This window comes from Gorilla gorilla, chromosome 5 (assembly GCF_029281585.2).
Source record: "Gorilla gorilla gorilla isolate KB3781 chromosome 5, NHGRI_mGorGor1-v2.1_pri, whole genome shotgun sequence".
NCBI lineage: Eukaryota > Metazoa > Chordata > Mammalia > Primates > Hominidae > Gorilla > Gorilla gorilla.
This window is the reverse complement of record NC_073229.2, coordinates 43,772,642-43,794,018: the sequence shown is the minus strand read 5'-3', so window position 1 is coordinate 43,794,018 and position 21,377 is coordinate 43,772,642. Positions and strand designations below refer to the sequence as shown.

The 21,377-nt window shown below is 43.3% G+C and overlaps 3 protein-coding genes across 5 annotated transcripts; 1 reads left to right on the top strand and 2 right to left on the bottom strand.

The window, feature by feature from the left end:
* Nucleotides 1-38: 38 nt before the first annotated feature.
* H1-6 (H1.6 linker histone, cluster member) lies at nucleotides 39-2,890 on the top strand. Its single transcript, XM_004043386.4, has one exon. It carries the CDS (start codon nucleotides 81-83, stop codon nucleotides 705-707), a length of 627 nt encoding a protein of 208 aa, XP_004043434.1. The 5' UTR covers nucleotides 39-80; the 3' UTR covers nucleotides 708-2,890.
* A 498-nt stretch (nucleotides 2,891-3,388) lies between these two features.
* On the bottom strand, nucleotides 3,389-5,938 carry LOC129534194 (histone H4-like). Its single transcript, XM_055390428.2, has one exon. The coding sequence runs from the start codon at nucleotides 4,276-4,278 to the stop codon at nucleotides 3,889-3,891; it is 390 nt and encodes a 129-aa protein (XP_055246403.1). The 5' UTR covers nucleotides 4,279-5,938; the 3' UTR covers nucleotides 3,389-3,888.
* Nucleotides 5,939-9,695: 3,757 nt separating this feature from the next.
* Nucleotides 9,696-20,812, bottom strand: HFE (homeostatic iron regulator). Of its 3 annotated transcripts, XM_063707405.1 has the most exons (6): nucleotides 20,525-20,812; nucleotides 16,941-17,204; nucleotides 16,456-16,731; nucleotides 15,084-15,359; nucleotides 14,812-14,925; nucleotides 9,767-13,858 (listed from the first exon to the last, which is right to left on the bottom strand). In XM_063707405.1, exons 1-6 carry the CDS (start codon nucleotides 20,598-20,600, stop codon nucleotides 13,818-13,820), a joined length of 1,047 nt encoding a protein of 348 aa, XP_063563475.1. In that variant the 5' UTR covers nucleotides 20,601-20,812; the 3' UTR covers nucleotides 9,767-13,817. The 3 variants fall into 3 exon arrangements, 2 of the variants coding, with proteins under 2 accessions (XP_063563476.1, XP_063563475.1); XM_063707406.1 differs by lacking the exon at nucleotides 16,941-17,204 and having other exon boundaries at nucleotides 9,696-13,858; nucleotides 20,525-20,646; XR_010134218.1 differs by lacking the exon at nucleotides 9,767-13,858 and having other exon boundaries at nucleotides 14,820-14,925; nucleotides 15,018-15,359; nucleotides 20,525-20,646.
* Nucleotides 20,813-21,377: the final 565 nt, after the last annotated feature.

Genomic DNA, 21,377 nt, shown 5'->3' with positions numbered 1-21,377 from the left:
TACCCTATATAAGGCCCCAAGGCCGCCCGGGGTGTTTTATACTCTTCGCTGGTTATTACATCTTGCGTTTCTCTGTTGTTATGTCTGAAACCGTACCTGCAGCTTCTGCCAGTGCTGTTCCAGCCGCTATGGAGAAACTTCTAACCAACAAGCGAGGGAGGAAGCCGACTGGCTTGACAAGTGCAAGTCGCAAAGCGCCGAACCTATCTGTGTCCAAGTTGATCACTGAGGCCCTTTCAGTGTCACAGGAACGAGTAGGTATGTCTTTGGTTGCGCTCAAGAAGGCGTTGGCCGCTGCTGGCTACGACGTGGAGAAGAATAACAGCCGCATCAAACGGTCCCTCAAGAGCTTAGTGAACAAGCGAATTCTGGTGCAAACCAGGGGTACTGGTGCTTCCGGTTCCTTTAAGCTTAGTAAGAAGGTGATTCCTAAATCTACCAGAAGCAAGGCTGAAAAGTCAGTTTCTGCCAAGACCAAGAAGGTCGTTTTATCCAGGGACTCCAAGTCACCAAAGACTGCTAAAACCAATAAGAGAGCCAAGAAGCCGAGAGCGACAGCTCCTAAAAAAGCTGTTAGGAGCGGGAGAAAGGCTAAAGGAGCCAAGGGTAAGCAACAGCAGAAGAGCCCAGTGAAGGCAAGGGCTTCGAAGTCAAAATTGACCCAACATCATGAAGTTAATGTTAGAAAGGCCACATCTAAGAAGTAAAGAGCTTTCCGGGAGGCCAATTTGGAAAGAACCCAAAGGCTCTTTTAAGAGCCACCCACATTATTTTAAGATGGCGTAACACTGGAAACAAGTTTCTGTGACAGTTATCTATAGGTTTAAGTTGTGATGCAGCTGAGTTAAAAAGTCTTGAGATTGAAGAATTAATTCAGGCCAGGCTTCAAGACCATCCTGGGCAACATAGCCAGACTACCATCTATACCAGGGGTCTTCATTCCCCCGGCCACCGACCGGTAACCGGTCCCTGTCCATGGCACGTTACGAATTGAGCCGTACAGCTGAGGGGTGAGCGAACATTAACCAACTGAGCTCCACCGCCCATCAGGTTAGCTGCAGCATTAGATTCTCATAAGCTCAAACTGTATTGTGAACGGCACATGCAAGGGATCTAGGTTTCAGGCTCCTTGTGACAATCTAATGCCTGATGATCTGAGGTTGGAGCAGTTTTAGTCCGGAAATCATTGCTCCCAGCCCCTGCACCCCCTGGTCCGTGGTATAATTGTCTTACACAAAACCGGTCTCTGGTGTCAAAAAGGTTGGAGACTACTGGTTTTACAAAAAAGTAAATTAGTCAAGCATGGTTGTCACGCTCCCTTAGTCCCTGCACCCAGGCGTTTAAGGATACAGTGAGCTATGGTGGTGCTACCTCACTCCAGCCTGGGTGACAGCGAGTCAGACGTTGTCTCAAAACTTAAAAAAAAAAAAGTTAAAACAGAAAAAGGGCTTCTTGTCAGAGACTGGCTTATATCTAGAGGTCCAGGAACTAAAAAGTCTGATGTCCAATCCTGAAAAGCTCGATGGTGCACTAGAGGAGGCTTTTACATGTAAGAGCATCTAAGTTCTGGAAATGCCAGTGTCAGGGAAGGGAAGTGGAGAGCAATTTGGCATCCAAACATAACTTGCTGATATATTTTTTTTTTTAACACAAGTACTACATTCTAGTCTTTCTGTGGTGTCATTGTAACTATTGTTTCTTAATATGCTATCCACTGACTTCAAGGGATCAATAAATAGGAATCAAGATGTCCCAGAATATGGATTAGGGGAGTTTTTTTGTTTTTTTTTTTCATCTATTCATTATCCTGTAGCTGAAATTTAGAATTTTCTTCCATTGTGTGTGACTGATAGAAATAACAAATTTGTATGGTTATAGTTGTTGCAAGAATCTGGAAATCGTGCTTGCTTATTTCCGAAGTACTACTATTAGGTATATCAACAAAAACACACATATTACGGTCAAGTGGTTTGATAATTATTTTAATATTATTGGTCTAATACAATTGTAACCCTATGAATTACTTTAAGTATCTTATTTATGAAAAGAATCTGTACGTTTCATCAGACTACCAGAGCATTCCAAAGACTGAAAAATTTTAAGAATCCAAACCTTAATGGAAATGTTGGAGGCTGCCCAATTAGGTTCTGAATTCATCCTTCCTGAATCACAAACTTGTTTTAACTCTCGGTCTGAGCTAAACTACGTTTCTCTTTAAACAAACATAGTTTAATTTTCCTTTGATTTTTGATTTAGTATTCTTACTGATCATCATAAATAACCAATGCTAATATTAGTTTACTTTGGACCATGGTATTTCGAGAAAGTTTGAACAAAGTCCCCTGCAAAACTATGCATTGCATTATTTCACATACATTTATGTTTTCCAGACGCTTCAATAGTACCTCACTTTTCTGAACTTGTTTGTATAGTTTGGCATCTTTTTAAAAATTGTGTCCTATAATGAAAGGTTGTAAACATTATGTTTTAAATTTGTATAGATAAAATCAACCACAGACCTTTCCTTGCTTGGATGTAATTGCCATTGTTTCCCAATGAGTTCGGAATTACTAGGATTGTGCAAAAATATGCCTCACTTGCCTGACATAGCAGAGAGCCATTTTGTCTAAATGCTGTGCCCAGCAATGGACTGTCGCCAGATTCTCATCACATACAGTGAGGATGAACAACTGGCCTCTCCCAGCAGCTGGCCGGTCTCTCAATAATATGGGACTCCCTCAAGATGGCTTCCTGCACCTTTGCTCCTCTAGCCTTGTATGTATACAAGGCTAGCATGCCTGGCATACATAAGGTTAAAAACAAAATCAACAAGTTATGGTTCTTCCTCCAGTTCTGGGGATTATTAGACCACTTTTTTGTTTTGTTTTGTTTTGGATGGAGCCTCGCTCTGTCACCCAGGCTACAGTGCAGTGGCACAATCTCGGCTCACTGCAACCTCCGCCTCCTGGGTTCAAGCAGTTCTCTGGCTCAGCCTCCCAAGTAGCTGGGATTACAGGTGCCCGCCACCACGCCCGGCTAATTTTTGTATTTTTAGTAGACGGGGTTTCACCATCTTGGCCAGGCTAGTCTTGAACGCCTGACCTCGTGATGCACCCACCTTGGCCTACCAAACTGCTGGGAATACAGGCGTGAGCCACCGCGTCCGGGCTTAGACCACTTTGTTTTGGCTAATAGGACAACAGCCATAGAACCCTCTGCAAATGAGAGCTTGTCCCTAAAGATGCTTTATTTACGTAGCTGTGTGCCGCATGAGCCAAAAGGTGATAACCTTTGTTCAACACGCGCCTCCAGCCTTCGGTTAAGTCCAAAGTACCATTTTTAGAATGCTCTAAAATACATTTTTTTTTTTTTTTTTTTTTTTGAGGAGTCTCGCTCTGTCGCCCAGGCTGGAGGAGAGTGGCGCGATCTCGACTCACTGCAATCTCTGCTTCCGGGCTAGCTGGGCCTACAGATGCAGACCACCACGCCCGGCTAAGTTTTGTATTTTTTTTGGTAGAGAAGGGGTTTCAACCATTTTGGCCAGGCTGGTCTCGGATTCTTGATCTCAAGTGATACACTCGCTTTGGCCTCCCAAAGTGCTGGGATTACAGTCATGAGCCACTGCGCCCAGCAAAATACTTTTTGTGGAGCCAATCACTTTATTAGCGCTTACCTCTCTATGCCTACTTTATGCTTTGAAACTTTGTCAGTGTCCAGTCTTGGCAAACACAATTCATTCTTATGCAGGCTATCACGGTTAATTCTGTCATCCAAACTCTCGCAACGCATTTCAGCTCTTTAAACGACTTTGTGAGCGGCCCTGAAAAGGGCCTTTGGGTTTTTTTTTTTTGTTTTTTGAAGTTCTCAGGAGACCTCGTATTCTTAGATTCAGCCGCCAAAGCCATACAGAGTGCGCCCCTGACGTTTTAGGGCGTATACTACATCCATGGCTGTGACAGTTTTGCGCTTGGCGTGCTCCGTATAGGTGACGGCGTCTCGAATAACGTTCTCTAAGAAAACCTTAAGCACACCTCGAGTCTCCTCATAGATAAGACCGGAAATGCGCTTGACGCCACCGCGCCGAGCCAAACGGCGAATAGCTGGTTTTGTAATGCCCTGGATGTTATCCCGGAGCACCTTACGATGGCGCTTAGCACCACCCTTCCCCAAGCCTTTTCCGCCTTTGCCGCGACCAGACATGATTCCTATCGCAGTGGAAGCTATGAACTGAAACAGTTCCTTAAATACAAACTTGGCGGACCTGATTGAAAACAACATGAGTTGGCGCGGATTTTTTTTTTTTTCAAATTTGGTCACCAAGTGGGTGGAGCAAGAAAAACTGTTTCATTATGGTTCATTGTTTTGATTGGCCAGTGACAGCTCGCTCTTCGTGGGAGTGGAAGGGTGTTTGCAAGTTGAATGCGTTGTATTCCTGTCAGCTTAATGACGCTAAGCACAGCCCCATTCCACATTTCTTTTTATTTCCACTTGCTAACTAATAAATTACGGAATAGTTTATTGGGGAACGTACAAATAATGTTTAAAGGAGGTCAGATTTATAGGTCAAGGGATTTACCCTCCCAATCATTTTAATATTTTTGTTTAAACCAGGCATTTTGATGGCCTTCTCTGTGCTGGACAAGGTATAAGTTTGGCTATGAAGTTTCACTCCTAAAGACCCTATGTTTTGGGAAGGCAAAAAGGTAGCCAAATAATTGCAAATTAAAACCTCGTAAGTGCAAACTTCTTCCTCGTCACCTTCCCTATCTCGATTCAAATATTTATTGAATGACTCATTTTTTCTGCAAAAGTCTGAGAGAGACAGGGAATATAAACTTAAGTCTGGATAATATGTTTTCCCGGGACGCTCTTCCTGGTCTGCTGTGCCTGAAATTCCAAACACTCTTCCCTTCCCTCCGTTTTTAATCCCCTTTCACAAAATCTACAGGGTCTTCCTCTGGGAGGTTTTTGTGATAAGATTATTGGTGTTAAAATAAGGCTAATCCCCTTGAAAAATAAATAGAATAGCAGAATTGGGTCTGAATGTGGTTTGAAGAAAGGGACTTCTCAATTTAAAATTTTATCCTTAGCTTCCTGCGGGAGCTTTCCAGAATGCCCATAAGATCCACTTTTGTTTAAAAAACAAAAACAACCCCACCCACCACTCTCTGGTTAATAAATGAATTTCTATTGGGAATATTTAGAATGGGGCTGTGGCCTGTGAGAGACATTATATAGTAACCTCAGACTTGCTCACATGAAGAGAAGAAATCCAGGAATGGAGAAAAAAGACCCAGGAAAGGCCAGAATGCTCTACATGTCATATTGTTTGTATCACTTCTGAAATAATTGATTACATTCTTCTGCCCCAAATTGAGTTCTTAGGTTTTTCCACTCACTGTCCACATGCCACAACACAGACCTTATAACTAGAGACTTAGCTAGGAAGAAATGTCAAACATTACAGAGAAAAAATGCAGAGTCTGAGATCATAAGTAAAACTCTGAAATCTCAACATGCCTTTTAATTCATGAAAATAAAAAAAAATAGCAGCATATGCAATATGATAATTCTCTGAAAACATACATCATGTGAACTACCCTGGAAGACATCTCGCCAAGTGCCATCTTCATTTAAACCAGAGGTCTAGGATGCCTTTCCTTTATTTTGCCTATTATATCATTTATAAAACCCCATTTTTATTTTGATATTTTATTTACTTTCTATTTCCTACTCCTAATAGCTCCTTTCTAAATTTTCTCAATGACAGTGACTCAAAAACAATGAATGTCAGAACAAATATTTAAAGGATCTATACATGTAGATATATATATATTTAAAATGGATTCTTCCACTCTGGGAAGAATTCAGGCATACTCAATCTTATGGTTTGGGAGAGATTAGGCTCACTTGCCTAATCTGTATGGCTTCTCGTTCGCTTTCCATTTCACCTTCCTCTCACCCATCAGATCAAACTCATTCATTGAACAAGAGACCTAAGCCCTTCAGATTAAAACTCTGCAAACAAGTTGTGGTTGAGAGGATACATGAAGCATTCAAACAAATAAATCTATGATATTAATCAGAGGTCTTGCCCTGATGCAGTGGCTCACGGCTGTAATCCCAGCACTTCAGGAGGCTGAGTTGGGAGAATCGCTTGAGCTCAGGAGTTCAAGACCATTTTGGGCAACATAGAAAGTCTTCATCTCTACTTAAAAAAAAATAACCAGAGGTCTTATGAAAATATAAATTGTCCAGAACTACCCTCCACAAACTACCTCTCTCAGAATATTCGATATGAGGAATGAAATATGGCGTGTGTGTGTGTGTGTGTATGTGTGTGTGTGTATGTGTGTGTATGCACCTATATATGGCACCTGTATATTCAACAAACAATTCTGATAATTGGCCAGGATTGAGAATGACTAGCAGCCCAGCATACACTATCAGTTTTAAGTATATAATTGCGCTTTAGTAAAATGTAAAGAAATCCCAGAGTAGAAATACTTTTGAGCTATATTACAGGTGAGAAAATGCATAAGTATAGTCTCACCCAACTTAGACTATGGGGGCTTTATAATGTCACAACAGTTGTTTCCAGGCATTTAGGGACATCACCACTGGTCTTGGGCAAACAACTCCTCTAGCCAATGGCTGATTTATCTCACTCCCATCTAAGGCTTCACTGCATTTCTCTTTTTCAGCAACCTAACTTATTTTAAAATATCCATTTTCTGATTCATTTTTTTCTGAATTAAACTGTCAGTACCATTGGCACACCTTTGATTCCGTAGCATACCTGTGTCTCTGCTGTGGTTTTTTTTACCTCCACGCCTGACTTTTCTAGAAAAAAAATCTCTGCTTTTTCTTTACAGTTCAAATTTTTTCACAAAAAGTTTTCTTGACTTGCACTTCCTAGGCTTGCTGTCCTTGTGTGGGCACTCTCCCATAAACATTATTAATACACTTCGATTTGTTAAAAATAAAGATATCTGGACAGAAAATTTCTTTTTCTTTTCTTTTTTTAAGTTTTTAAAATTTTTAATGTTTATTTTTTTCCTAGACTGGAGTACAGTGGCACCATGATGGCTCATGGTAGCCTACACTTCCCCGGGCTCAAGTGATCCTCCCACTTCAGCCTCCCAAGTAGCTGGGACTACAGGTGTGCACGACCACACCTGACTAATTTTGTTTGTTTGTTTGTTTGTTTTGTTTTTTGAGATGGAGTTTCGCTCTTGTTGCCCAGGCTGGAGTGCAATGGCGGGATCTCAGCTCACCGCAACCTCCACCTCCCAGGTTCAAGCAATTCTCCTGCCTCAGCCTCCTGAGTAGCTGGGATTACAGGCATGCATCACCACGCCCGGCTAATTTTGTATTTTTAGTAGAGACGGGGTTTCTCCATGTTGAGGCTGGTCTCGAACTCCTGACCTCAGGTGATCTGCCCGCCTCGGCCTCCCAAAGTGCTGGGATTACAGGCGTGAGCCACCACGCTCGGCCACTAATTTTGTATATTTTGTAGAGATGGGCTTTCCCTGTGTTGTCCAGGCTGGTCTTGAATTCCTGGGCTTAAGTGATCTGCCCACCTTGTCCTCCCAAAATGCTAGGATTACTGGCGTGAGCCACCAGGTCTGGCTGGAAAGATAATTTCTAACATTATCCTCTCTTAAACATTTGTTTCAAAAATTTTACAAACATGATAGTAATTAAATTTGATTTTCAAAATTCCCTTGAATACTTTCTTAATAGCACACAGAAAGCACAAAGTATTTTACATTTGTTTTAATGATGAAATTGTGAACCTAAACTTACACAAAGAAAAACCCGTAACATTATACCCATACTTAAAACAGATGCCCTCATATACATAGTAAAACTCTTGGGGGCAGTAGTGAAGTTGGTTATTTACTGTTTTATGAAAGTGCCATTCAGCCGGGTGCAGTGGCTCATGACTGTAATCCCAGCACTTTGGGAGGTCGAGGCAGGCCGATCACGAGGTCAGGAGTTCGAGACCAGCCTGACCAAAATGATGAAACCCTGTCTCTACTAAAAATACAAACATTAGCTGGGCGTGGTGGTGTGTGCCTGTAGTCCCAGCTACTCAGGAGGCTGGGGCAGGAGAATCGCTTGAACCTGGGAGGCGGAGATTGCAGTGAGCCGAGATCGCACCACTGCAGTCCAGCCTGGGAGACAGGGCGAGCTCCGTCTCGAAAAAAAAAAACAAAAAAGTGCCGTCATAGTGACTCAGTTTTAAGGAATAAATCAAGGATATTTAACCCAATAGACTACAGTTAGCTAACGTGACTTGCACTGAAAGTTATACGAATATTGGTACTTATTCCCCTGCCCCCAAAGTATGAATTAAAGACTCCAAAATTCTTTCTAGAATCTTCAGAGTAAAAGCTAGAATTTGATTTTTTTAAATAATAAAAAAATACTTTGTATCTAAATCTGGTGTATAAAATAACTTGGTGGATGATGCTTCAAGGCTATCCATCCCCAAATTTCTCCCTGAATGATAAAGAGAATAAATGAATATGTCAATTCAAAAGTTAGAAATTTGGCCGGGCACGGTGGCTCACTCCTGATAATCCTTTCGGACGCTGAGGTGGGTGGATCGCATGAGCTCCGGAGTTCAAGACCAACCTGGGCAACATAGCCAGAACCCGTTTCAATAAATAATAGAAAAAAATGAGCCAGGCGTGGTGGTCCCAGCTACTCAGTAGGCTGAGGTGGGAGGATCACTTGAGCTCAGGAGGTCGAGACTGCAGTGAGCCGTGATTGCAGTACTGCACACCAGCCTTGGTGTCAGACTGAGACCCTGTCTTAACAACAACAAAACAAATTAGAAATTTGGCTGGGCGCGGTAGCTCACGCCTGTAATCCCACCACTTTGGAAGGCCAAAGAGGGCGGATCATTTGAGGTCAGGAGTTCAAGACCAGCCTGGCCAACATAGTGAAACTCCATCTCTACTAAAAATACAAAAAAAATTAGCCGTGCGTGGCGGCATGCTCCTGTAGTCTCAGCTACTTGGAGGCTGAGGCAGGAAAATTGCTTGAACCCAGGAGGCAGAGGTTGCAGTGAGCCGAGATCATGCCACTGCATTCCAGCCTGGGTGATAGAGTGAGACTCCATCTCGAGAAAAAAAAAAAAAAATTCTGTATGAACGGAACAAAATATCCTTAAATTTTAAAATACATCTGAAAGATATTTCAAAATATTTAGGAAAAAAATTATAGGGATCAGGCAAATTCTGAGATTCCTTTTTCCCTGCAGCAAACATTAGGAGTGCTGCTGTTTCTAAAAACATGGTAACTGTTGCCACACCATATGTTTCCTTGGCTCAGACATAAGGTTGTGTAGTTGTTATTCCAGAATGGCTAGAATAAAAATCCAGCACAATCATTTTCTTCAGCAAGTTAACTAACCTCTCTGTGCCTTGGTTTCATAACAGCAACATAAGCATAACAGAATAGCAGCAATAGCTCCTACCTACCTCATAGATTCTTTGGAGGAATTAAATTAAGATTCAGAACAGAGCCTAATATCTAGTAAGTAAGAATAATTGGCTAAAAAAGTTTTCTTAAGATTATATATATTCATGGGGTACAAGTACAATTTTGCTACATTGATATATGGCATTGTGGTGAAATCAGGGCCTTCAATCCATCCCGGAAAAAAAAAGTTTTTGAAAAGATTTCTGCCATGGAAAACTTTTAATGTACAAATTCATCCATCCAAGAAATAGAAAATATATAAGTATCAACTCCAAATCCACCATATCTATCTCTTCTACACCTTAAACAATTACTCAGAAATAGAATGCTTGAGATACCAGAATGCATGCATATCAAGTAATAAATGTATGCAGGATGTCAAGGCATCCTAAGCTTTCAAATAAAATTGTCATACAAAATACTTTAATATTGTAGTAACATTCTACATGTTAGAGTGTAGAAGTTAATCGCTGATGCAAAAAAGGAAAAGAACACATTATACCCAAAGCCTACAGAGAGAATCACAATTACAAATATCAGCCTGCATGTGAAAATCTTTAATTTGAAAGTCAGAAATATTTAAATGATAGTCATTGTTAAATCAGATTGTGGTTTGAAAAAAGTTAGTTTAAAACTGAGTTTATGAAAAATTTGGGGATTTTAGAGACAGTGTTTTGTTTTTAAATGTGTGTGAGTTTGTGAAGAATGTTTTATAAAATACTGACAGTATTATAAGATGACATTATTATAATACAACATAAGAATTTTGGCCTGTACCTCTCAGCAGTCCTCAATCACCTGCTGTACTTGACTCAATGATTATCAGAGTGGTTTGTTTTCCTTCTGTTGTGTTCCCAGTTCAGGCAGCTCAGCAATGGCCTGTGATTCCAGCAATTCAAATAGCTGGTAAGTAGTTTCTTGTTTGTTTTCTCAAATTTTCAGGGGCTTTTCTCTACAAGTGATTTCCAGTGCACGCCCCTCCACCCATTCTTTATTCCTTTACCTTCAGGAAAACCCTCAGCGCTGCATGTCTGGTGACCGCACCACCGTGGTACGTTTACCTATGGCCACCAGGTGTCACCCTTCTCTTTACTACCATGGTTTGTGAATGGTTTTGCCAGAGGTGAATAAGAATTTAAAATGCAGGTCTTTGATTTTTCAAATGTAGTTGACCTTAAGAATTTATGAATAAAGCCAGAAAAATTAAGCTTAAAAAACACCGAAAGAAAATGAGGACTTAAGATTTCTATTAAAAAAAATTAACAGGCCACAGTTGCTGATGTTTAGTAAATGTGTTAGCGAAATGTGTTACTGTGAAGACTGGGGTGTTTCTTGAAATCTCAGCCCAGGTGAAATAAAACCAATATAAAACAAATGCTTACCTAATGAATTAATTGTAACATATTCCTTATGAGGTAGAAGAGTAAGTGAAGCCTTATAGCAGTCTGCTTTCAGTATAGTACGATATTAAGAGAGAAAGAATTTGTCATATGCTTTCAGAATGGTTTGTTGGTAAAATAACCAGTGTCTTACAACTTAGACGACAATGTCCCTAGAGTGAAGAAACATGATTAATTCGGCTACCACAGTTGAATGAAAATATTCCGTAAGACAAAATGTAAAGAAATTAGAAGCAAAATAAATGTCTCCAAAATGACAAAGCGATTAAGTATATACACAAGATGAACAAGAACATCAATAAAATCACGCAGTATACAATACAATGTACATTTATTAAAGTATATGCATTTTTAATGCAACAATAATACTAACAGGTAATAGACAAGTTGTTAATAGTTTTTCACCGGCTAATTAAATAGCAGCTTTAATTGTATTCATTTTATAGCTTTTCTACAATAAGTGTAAATCACATTTACTTTTTTCTACATAACTTTTCTAACCAGAAAAAAAGAAAATGGTTTAAAAGAAGAGATGAGATATCTTTGCTAAAATTTAATGCCTAAAGAAGAAACTTCTGAGCTGTATATGGTATCCTGAAGCACCTGCCCTTCAAGACAGAATGCTTGTACCACATTTATGCAGCCAAATGCATGTAGTAACATAAAGTAAACACATGCCATCTGGATATATATATTAAGACTCTTTTGACGGCTGAGCTGGGTGGCTCACACCTGTAATCTCAGCACTTTGGGAGGCCGAGGCAGGCGGATCACGAGGTCAGGAGAGTTCGAGACCAGCCTGGCCAACATGGTGAAACCCCGTATCTACTAAAAATACAAAAATTAGCCGGGCATGGTGGTGCACGCCTGTAATCCCAGCTACTCGGGAGGCTGAGGCAGGAGAATCGCTTGGACCTGGGAGGCAGAGGTTACAGTGAGCCGAGATCATGCCATTGCACTCCAGCCTGGGCAATAGAGTCTCAAAAAAAAAAGACTCTTTTGAACATGGTGAACTGATTTCCCAGAATCTAGCAATTCCTGAGTGTCCTGGTTAGATTTTTTTTTTAATGTGCACCGGAATCCCAGTGGCCCCATGGAAGGACCTGGGCATCCTCTAAGCCACTTGGTGGCTTCCATTATACCATCTCAAAATGAGAGAGCTTACTCCACTTCATCGAGGGAAATACCACCAGAGTTCTGACTCCAGAGGCACTGGCCTAGGGAGGACACTGTGTGTGAAGCCCAGCAGGGCCACTAGCTGTCCCCACCAATTACAGTCCTTGCGTAGGGTCCAAAGAAATGAATGCCAAAGAGAGCAACAGAGGAGCAAGGGAGTCACATTCCAGGACCTTCCTTCAGGGACTTTTAAAGGAAACATGACAGCTGAGGATCAGCTGGTTGTTTTCTGCTGTTCCCCTTCATGTGATTCAAGCTCACTCAGAAGAAACACAATGAGACAAGAGAAGAGCCATCTACTTCCTTCTCTATTTACTCTAGGCATCTAAACTACTGAATGTAGTGGTGTCTGAGATGTATCAAACGGTCAGATTGACTGAGTTTGAAACCTCTATCACTGACAAGCTATGAGATACTCTATACTTCACTTTCTTTTTTTTTTCATTTTTTTATTTTTATTTTTATTTTTTTGAGATGGAGTCTCACTCTGTCACCTAGGCTGGAGTGCAGTGGCGCAAACTCGGCTCACTGCAAGTTCTGCCTCCTGGGTTCATGCCATTCTCCTGCCTCAGCCTTCCGAGTAGCTGGGACTACAGGCGTCTGCCACCACGCCCAGCTAATTTTTTGTATTTTTATTAGAGATGGGGTTTCACCATGTTAGCCAGGATGGTCTCGATCTCCTGACCTCGTGATCCACTCGCTTTGGCCTCCCAAAGTGCTGGGATTACAGGCGTGAGCCACCGTGCCCGGCCTACTTCACTTTCTTCATTTAAAAAAGAAATGGGGATGATAGTACCTATCTCATAGAATTATTGTAAGAATTGCATGCAGTAATGCATGTAAGTAGGTGCTCAGAAGAGTCGGACACGAAGTAAGTGCTTTTATCATCATTATCATCATCCTTATCATAATTTTCATTATCAGAACAAGGAGAGACCAGGTAGAAAATTATTGTGATTCTTCAGGTCTGGAATACTAGAGTAGCATCCCAAATGAAGGCATCATTAAACTTTGCAAATCTGTATGACACCTTCATGCCAATTAGAAAAAGACACCTCTTCACAACCCCTTTCCAGATATTTGCCTCCTACCTGCTAAAAACACCCATCATACTACCCACAGATAGCCATGATGCTTTTTCTGGGACAGGTGCCTCTTCCATTCGTGCAGTGTACAGCCTTCATAGCTGTGCAACTCACATCACAATCAGATGGAAGAATCCCCAGGGCTTGGTGACAGATGAGTTACTGGGTAACACAGAGAGAGGATTCAAAGGAAAAGTTGAACGGGTCCAGAAAATGCATAGATACATGTGTAAAAATCTGGTAAGGTTATGACTAGCCATGTCCCAGGGTTCAAAGCTTTTCTCAGATGTTAAAATGAATCATGTAAGTCCCCCAAATTTAAGGAGTCCTCTTACAAAAATAGGAAATGAAATGACATAGGTGTATGTTTCTGAGGTGATGGAGGAAATGAAGGAAGCCTCTAGATGCAGCTTGAGGTTCATGAGAGACAGTTCCAGGGGAGAGGTCACAGCTAGGGATCACTGGCATGCAGGAACTCAGAAACCTAAATGGGGAAATCTTTCTGAGAAAATGAACAGAGAAGGCTAAAATCAAGGAGTTCTTCAGGCAATTTCTATGTTTAGGTTCAACTCTGTCCTGAAACATGAAGAACTCATAAATGCACTCCCTTTTTGAGTCTCTAGTTTTGTCTCCTTCCCACAATGAGTCTGCAGGCTGCGTGTCACTCACGTTCAGCTAAGACGTAGTGCCCCATGGCTCCTCCTGTGGAGACAAGAGACCCAGGAAAGAGGCATCACAAACCTAGGCATCATCTTGCCTCTTCTCTCTTCCTTATTTTCCTCATTCACCCATCTCAATTTAGACCTGGGCACTATTGGATTTCAAGAACCATTATCTCTCATCTGGAAATGCTTATTGGCTTTCTAACTGGTCTCCTTACCTCTCATCTAACTTCTTAACAACACATTCACCATATAAGGGAGATCGTGGTCCTCCTTTCTTAGGATCCTTCAATGACACCCCAGTGATCATAACCCAATATCCCAAAAGACCCTTGGACTCTGTATGAGCTGGCTTCTTTCTGATTCTCTTTTCCCTACACCACAGATGTTCAGGGGGTAGAAATGCATAATTGGTGAGTGATAGCTACGCAAACTCAGGGTTAAGGTACAGTAATTATTTCTAATCTCCCAGTATGCCTTATACTCTCCTACTTGGCATGGTTGCTCCGTCTGTGCAGACCTCCCATCATCTTCAACCTCACCTAATGGAATCAAGCTTCTCTTTCAAGATCCAGAAGGCTTTCTTGATCCCCAGCTGAACGTGATCATTCTTTCCTTTGACACCCTAAGCATTTGCTTCCTGCCTGCTTTAGGACCTCATGGGGTCTTCTTTAACTACATTTACTTGCTATCAATTTCATTCCCTACCAGATTTGGGTTCTGAGAATAGCCACAGTGACTTCTCAACCTCAAAGCCCCTGCACTACCTTAAACAGCTCTTGCAAAATAGTAGGTGCTCTGAAGATGTTTGTTGAATTAGAGACTTTCATTCTGGGGAGAAACATTATTTTCTGTCTCCCAGGGAGCTGCTGGTGTCCCCAAAGAATATAAATGAGAAAAATGCTTCCCATGGATGCCAGATCCCCTCTGCCCCTCTTCCCACTGTGCCCTGGGGCAGAGGTACTAAGAGACTTCCCCCTTGTTCCTACTCACTTGAACCCTGCCTCTTCCTTAATATTATGAACAAAATTCCAATGAACAAGATTACGAAAAAAACAGCAATTCCACTGATGACTCCAATGACTAGGGTGCCAGACGGTGAGGGCTCTAAAACAGAAAAAGCAAGTTAAAGCCTTTGATTGCCACCCTCAGCCCACCCCCTAACAAAGAGCAGATCCTCATCTCACTGCCATAATTACCTCCTCAGGCACTCCTCTCAACCCCCAATAGATTTTCTCAGCTCCTGGCTCTCATCAGTCACATACCCCAGATCACAATGAGGGGCTGATCCAGGCCTGGGTGCTCCACCTGGCACGTATATCTCTGCTCTTCCCCAGGGGGTACAGCCAAGGTTATCCAGCCCTGGTAGGTCCCATCCCCATTGGGCAATACGTCTTTAGGTTCGAACTCCTTGGCATCCATTGGCTGCTTATCCTTCAGCCACTTCATGGTGATGTTCTGGGGGTAGTAGTTCAAGGCCCGACACCGTAGAGTGGTCACTGAAGAGGTCACATGATGTGTCACCTTCACCAAAGGAGGCACTTGACAGGAAAGAGGAAGGATGAGGAGAGGGGATCTGTTTACCCTTGCCAGGAAGACTGGAACTTTCACTTCCTTCTATAGGTTGGAGGAAGGAAATACCCTTTTCAGAAAAAAACAAGCTACAGGAGAGACACCATTTTGTGTCCTAAGATTGGACTCTAACACAGTGTCACTTGGAGAGCAGTCAGATCAGCTTGTTCTCCTCACATGTAAATATACATATCTGTTACCCATGTTCTTTGTTCTGATAGATAAAATTGCCCTTTATGTGCATTGAAAATGATTGAATACAGATGGTCAGTTTCACCTGGGTCAACCTAGGAGGCATTGTTATAAGAAGGGGCCTTGTAAGATAGGTAGCTTCAGTGATTATTGCTATGTTCTATGAAAGAAACTTTTAACCTAAAGGATTCTTCTACCCTGATAAGTGGCCTCACTTGGTATTTTGTCCTGGTATTCATATGAGAGCGGAGATCTCTGAATTCTCTCTTTTTTTTTTTTTTTTTTTTTAAGATGGAGTCTCACTCTGCTGCCTAGGCTGGAGTGCAGTGGCATGATCTCGGCTCAGTGCAACTTCCGCTTCCCGTGTTCAAGCGATGCTCCTGCCTCACCCTTCCAATTAGCTGGGACTACAGGTGCGCATGACTGTGCCCAGCTAATTTTTGTATTTTTTTAGAGACGGGTTTCACCATGTTGGTCAGGCTGGTCTCGAACTCCTGACCTTGTGATCCACCCGCCTCGGCCTCCCAAAGTGATGCGATTACAGGGGTGAGCCACCGTGCCCGGCCTTGACATTTCTGAATTTTTAACAGGTATAAATATACAAAAGATTATTGGTTAAATAAAAAGCAAGGGAAACAGACACTTCCCTTTGAGCCATATGCATGGAGAAAAGAAATTAAACCCATGACTTGTCGCTGTCTCATACATCTCAATTATAAGGTAGAGACTCTAGGATTGAGAAAGTCCCTTTCCAGAATTTGGAGAGGCACACAACCTCAGCCACCTCTGAAACTCCAACCAGGGATTCCATCCCCTGCATCCTCCTCCACTCTGCCACTAGAGTATAGGGGCAGAAGTGTGTTTCCACCATACCTTGTTGGTCCAAAAGACCTCTCCCCAGCTCCAGCAACTGCTGCAGCTGTGCAGGGCAGTCCCTCTCCAGGTAGGCCCTGTTCTGCCTGGCCCGAATCTTGTGCCTTTCCCACTCCAGCTTGGTGGGCCAGGCCCTGGGTTCTGCTGCTCTCCAATCCAGCGTGTCAGGGCAGAATTCAAGGTGGTCCTGCCCATCGTACCCGTACTTCCAGTAGCCCTCGGTACTGTTGTCTTCTTGCATTTCACAGCCCAGGATGACCTGCAGGGTGTGGGACTCTGGAAAAATCCCCAGCCTTGTTAACTGCAATCAAAGGAATAGGTCCCTATTTCCACCATCCCCAAGGACCAAATGATCTCAGGAAGCAAATTCCTTCCCTCTTCCCTGCTCCCACAAGACCTCAGACTTCCAGCTGTTTCCTTCAAGATGCATGAAAAGATGAAAAGCTCTGACAACCTCAGGAAGGTGAGGCCCCCTCTCCACATACCCTTGCTGTGATTGTGATTTTCCATAATAGTCCAGAAGTCAACAGTGAACATGTGATCCCACCCTTTCAGACTCTGACTCAGCTGCAGCCACACCTGGCTTGAAATTCTACTGGAAACCCATGGAGTTCGAGGCTCCACACGGCGACTCTCATGATCATAGAACACGAACAGCTGGTCATCCACGTAGCCCAAAGCTTCAAACAAGGAAAGACCAAGGTCCTGCTCTGAGGCACCCATGAAGAGGTAGTGCAGAGAGTGTGAACCTGGAGACAGAGCAACAGGCCTTAATCATGTGTAGTAGGAGGGGAGCAGGATGTTGAGGCGCCACACACCGGCATCAACTCATACCATCAGCTGTGTCTGGTCCTCATTTTGTGAAGGGTGAGTTGCAGTCCTGTCTTTCTTCCATATGACAGTCCTGGGTGCTCTTTCCTTGTGTGCTTTTCTCTGCCACACGTGGCTGCCACCCCCTCACTGCCCCCAGATCCTATTCCAATACTCATGATTAGACAGACTCCACTAAAGCTGGTGGATTCTAGAAAATGTTAAGGTGTGTCTAGCCATGGTAGTTGAACTCAGGAGTTGGTGCTCAGGGCAAATTAGACCCAAATCCTGAGGAATAATTCCTTCAGTTTTTTTTTTTTTTTTTTGAGACAGAGTCTCACTCTATCACCCAGGCTGGAGTGCAGTGGCACAATCTCAGCTCACTGCAACCTGCACCTCCTGGGTTCAAGGGATTCTCCTACCTAAGCCTCCTGAAAACCTGGGACTATAGGCGTGCGCCACCACACCAGGCTAATTTTTGTATTTTTAGTAGACATGGGGTTTCACCATGTTGGCCAAGCTTGTCTCAAACTCCTGACCTCAAGTGATCTACTTGCCTCAGCCACCAAAGTGCTGGGATTACAGAAGTCAGCCACCGTGCCCAGCCTTGGTCCTGAATTCTTACACTGAACTGCCTATGTGGCCTCACCACTTGGAAGCCTGACTGGAATCTCAAACTTAACATGTCCAAATGCAGATCCTTGGTTTACCCCAAACTGCTCTTTCCTCTGCCTTCACCATCTCAGAAATGGCATTGCCAATTACCCCACTGCTCAGGCCAATAAAATTAAAATAAAGAACAAAGTCAACTTTAACTCTTCTCTTTTTCAGGGGGTCGGGGGAGACAGGGTCTTGCTCTGTCACCTAGGCTGAAGTACAGTGGCACAGTCATGGCTCACTGCAGCCTCAACTTCCTGGGCTCAAGCAATACCCTCCAACTCAGCCTCCCGAGTAGCTAGGATCATAGGTGCATGTCACCACACCCAGCTAATTTTTGTATTTTTTGTAGAGAAGGGGTTTTGCTGTGTTGCCCAGGCTGGTCTTGGACTCCTGAGCTCAGGAATCTGCTCTCCTTGGCCTCCTCCTTGGCATGAGCTACCACACCCAGCCAGTTCTTCTCTTTCTCTCACACAACATAGAATCCTTCAGCAACTTCCTTCAGAATATATTCAGGAGACAATGGTTTGTCACTCCCTTTTCTGTTCCCACCCAGCCCACTCCACTCTCTCTTGCCTGGACTGTGTAACAGCTTCCTGGCTGGGCTCCCTGCTTTTACCGTTGCTCCCTTCATTCTGCTTTCCACATAGCAGCCAGAGCAATCTTTTAAAAGCCTGTGACAGATCACTGTTACTCCTTGGCTAGAATTCACACCATAGCCTACAGGCCCCTGCACAACCTTGTTTGTGGCTCCTCTTCTGAGCCCATTACCTACTTCTTGGCCTCTACTCCCCAGCACTACTTGTTTACTTTTTTCAACCCGAGCTTCTTAACCAGGAGTTTGTCTCCTAGGTGACATGTGGCAAAGTTTAGAGACATTTTTGGTTGTCAAGACTGGGGGAGTGCTCCTAGCACCTAGTGAGTAGGGAGGACAGGATACTGCTAGACATCCTACATGCAGATGGTAGTCCCCCTTCCCACCCCCTACGCCGCCCCCCCCCCCCCCCAACACACACACACACATGAGTAGTGCTGAGAAAACCCGCTTTTTAATCCAACTTGCCAGGCCCACTCAGTTTGCCTGGGAAATACTGCTCCCAGTCAATATCATTCTTATTTCCTTCATGTCTCTGCTCAAGTGTCAGCCCCAGAGTGACTTGCCCTGACTTCTCTGCTTCTCACAACACCCATGGTTTCCTGATGTTGTATATCTTTCTGCTCATTTGCTTATTGTCATCTCTCCCACTAGAATGCAAAATATCAAAGGGTAAAGACTTGTTTCCCTGCTCTCTCCCTTGGGGCTTGAACAGTGCAACACACGGCTGGGACTCATTTACACTTGTAAACAATGAATATTTCTGCTCAACATGAAATTTTATTATTCAACCTCTAATGCAGTGTGATGTTTAAGAATCATAGCTATGAAGTGGAGACATGAGCTCTACCACCAAAGCCCAGTGTACCATTGAATAAATTTGCCAGGAAGCAGGCTGTGCCATGCCTCATTCTTGTCATGTGTAAAATGTGGATACACGTAGTACCAAAACTCAAAGTGCTGTGCTGAGGCCGGCGTGTGACCCACAGAACACTGTGCTACACTACAGGGCAAAATCACTGTCAACTAAGATTAGAAGCAGCTGTAGTACTTGAAATAACATCAGAAAACCAGATTATTTATGTTCTTTGTAACCTGAAAAGAGTTATATAATCTGAATTCCAGTTAACTTCTAGTAAAATAAACGTATTATTAGCTCCTACCTCCCTATGCCTAGTGAAAATCAAATAAGATCAGATATGAATGTAACTTACAACTGAGTGCATTGCTTACATGTTCATTATCAGTACTTTGTAGAGAGGCCTCTTAATTACACAGCACATTGCAAACTAATAAAGCCTGGCCGAAAAGAGAATTGTTCAGTTCAAACGTTCAAAACTAACATATACTTAATTTTCCAGGCAAAAGAACAATTGCCAAGAGTGGGGAAAGGCCCGAGGTAGGCCTCTCTCAGGAGCCTCCCACCCTAGAGACCTCCACCCCAGGTCTCACCAAAAGTGGGTGGAATGGTGAAGAATTCAGATCCCCAACGCCACTCTTTCGCGCCCCCACCGCCCAACGCATTCGTTCTGAGGTGGAAACCCCGTGCGGATCCTGCTGTGGGTTTGCTCAGCCTTCTAGGCAAGCACTCAGGGAAGAACTTCCTGTTTGGAGATGACTGGGGAAAAAACTGCACAGCTGACATTGGAAATAAACCCGAGTTCCAGGTCCAAGGAGCCCCAGGCTTAGCTCAGCTCAAGTGAGGAACTACGAGATGTATTTAAAAGCATTCTAGTTGGGGGAAGGGAGTGGGCGGTTCCAAAAGTCACTCCGCAGAGCCGGGACAGCCGGGGGAGGGGGCAGGTCCTGGGGCGAGGGACCCCTATCTGCAGTTCAGTGGTAGGCACTCCCTCACGGGGTCTGGACGCAGAAAGTAGGGAGAGGGGCTTGCGGATAGGGTTGAACAGGTCCTCCAAAGTTAGCAAACTCCCAAGCGCAAAGAAAAAGCTAGTTTCGATTTTTCCACCCCCGCCGCGCCCCTAGTTCGCCCGCAGCCCTCAGACTCACGCAGCAAGCGCCCCTGCAGGACCGCGGTCTGCAAAAGCATCAGGAGGAGAAGCGCCGGCCTGGCTCGCGGGCCCATTTCCCCAGCTCTGGCCGCACGTCCCCGTTAAATCTACGCTTCTTTTGGGGGGCGGGGAAACGGAGATGGCTCCAGAAGTCACCCTACAGCTATTGCCTAGGCTCAGGAGATGCCCAGTAAAACTTCCTGGAGAAAAGCAACAGGTCTTTCAGAATTTTAGTTCTCTCTCTCCTACAGCAGAAGGTACCTGCTTGTGAAACACTAGGTGATCCAGTGTCCCCCTTGGTTTTTAAATCCTGAAGGGGTGTTGTTGATTGGGGAAAGTAGCTTCACAATGTTCTGATCTGAACTTTAGATATTTAAATATTTATGATTTTCAAAATTCAATTATACATTTAAAAATTTTATCTCAACCTTAGACCAACTTATGTCTTATTTGACTTAGAAATATAAAGCTTTTTCATTTTGTTTTTTGATTCAAATTAATTAAGTCATAACATTAACCAATTAGATCCTACTGAAACACCTTCCACAGCCTTCATAATTGAATTATCTGACAAGTGTTTCACAAACTTTACAGTATTGGGATTATCTGGAGAATGATTAAACATATTGAGGCCTGCTCCTAACCCCAGACACACTGATTTAATGGGTAATTGTTAGGTAGTTAGACATTAGCAGTTGGGAGGGGATGACAGAAGAGAGCAGAAAGGCTGTCACTAAGACAGCCACTGGCCCACCTAAGTTCAGGCCCAAGACTACCCTAATGCCACCCTAAGGGATGGAGTTTATGATAAAGTCTGTGGCCAAAATATCCTGGAGAAAGAGAAAGGAGGG

Coding starts and splice junctions, on each gene's coding strand:
- HFE (XM_063707405.1), bottom strand. CDS start 20,600: ATGGGCCCGCGAGCCAGGCCGGCGCTTCTCCTCCTGATGCTTTTGCAG. Junction 16,732..16,940: donor AAATCACAATCACAGCAAGG/GTATGTGGAGAG, acceptor GGATTTTTCCAG/AGTCCCACACCCTGCAGGTC. Junction 13,859..14,811: donor AAGGAAGAGGCAGGGTTCAA/GTGAGTAGGAAC, acceptor TTGTCTCCACAG/GAGGAGCCATGGGGCACTAC.
- LOC129534194 (XM_055390428.2), bottom strand. CDS start 4,278: ATGTTGTTTTCAATCAGGTCCGCCAAGTTTGTATTTAAGGAACTGTTT.
- H1-6 (XM_004043386.4), top strand. CDS start 81: ATGTCTGAAACCGTACCTGCAGCTTCTGCCAGTGCTGTTCCAGCCGCT.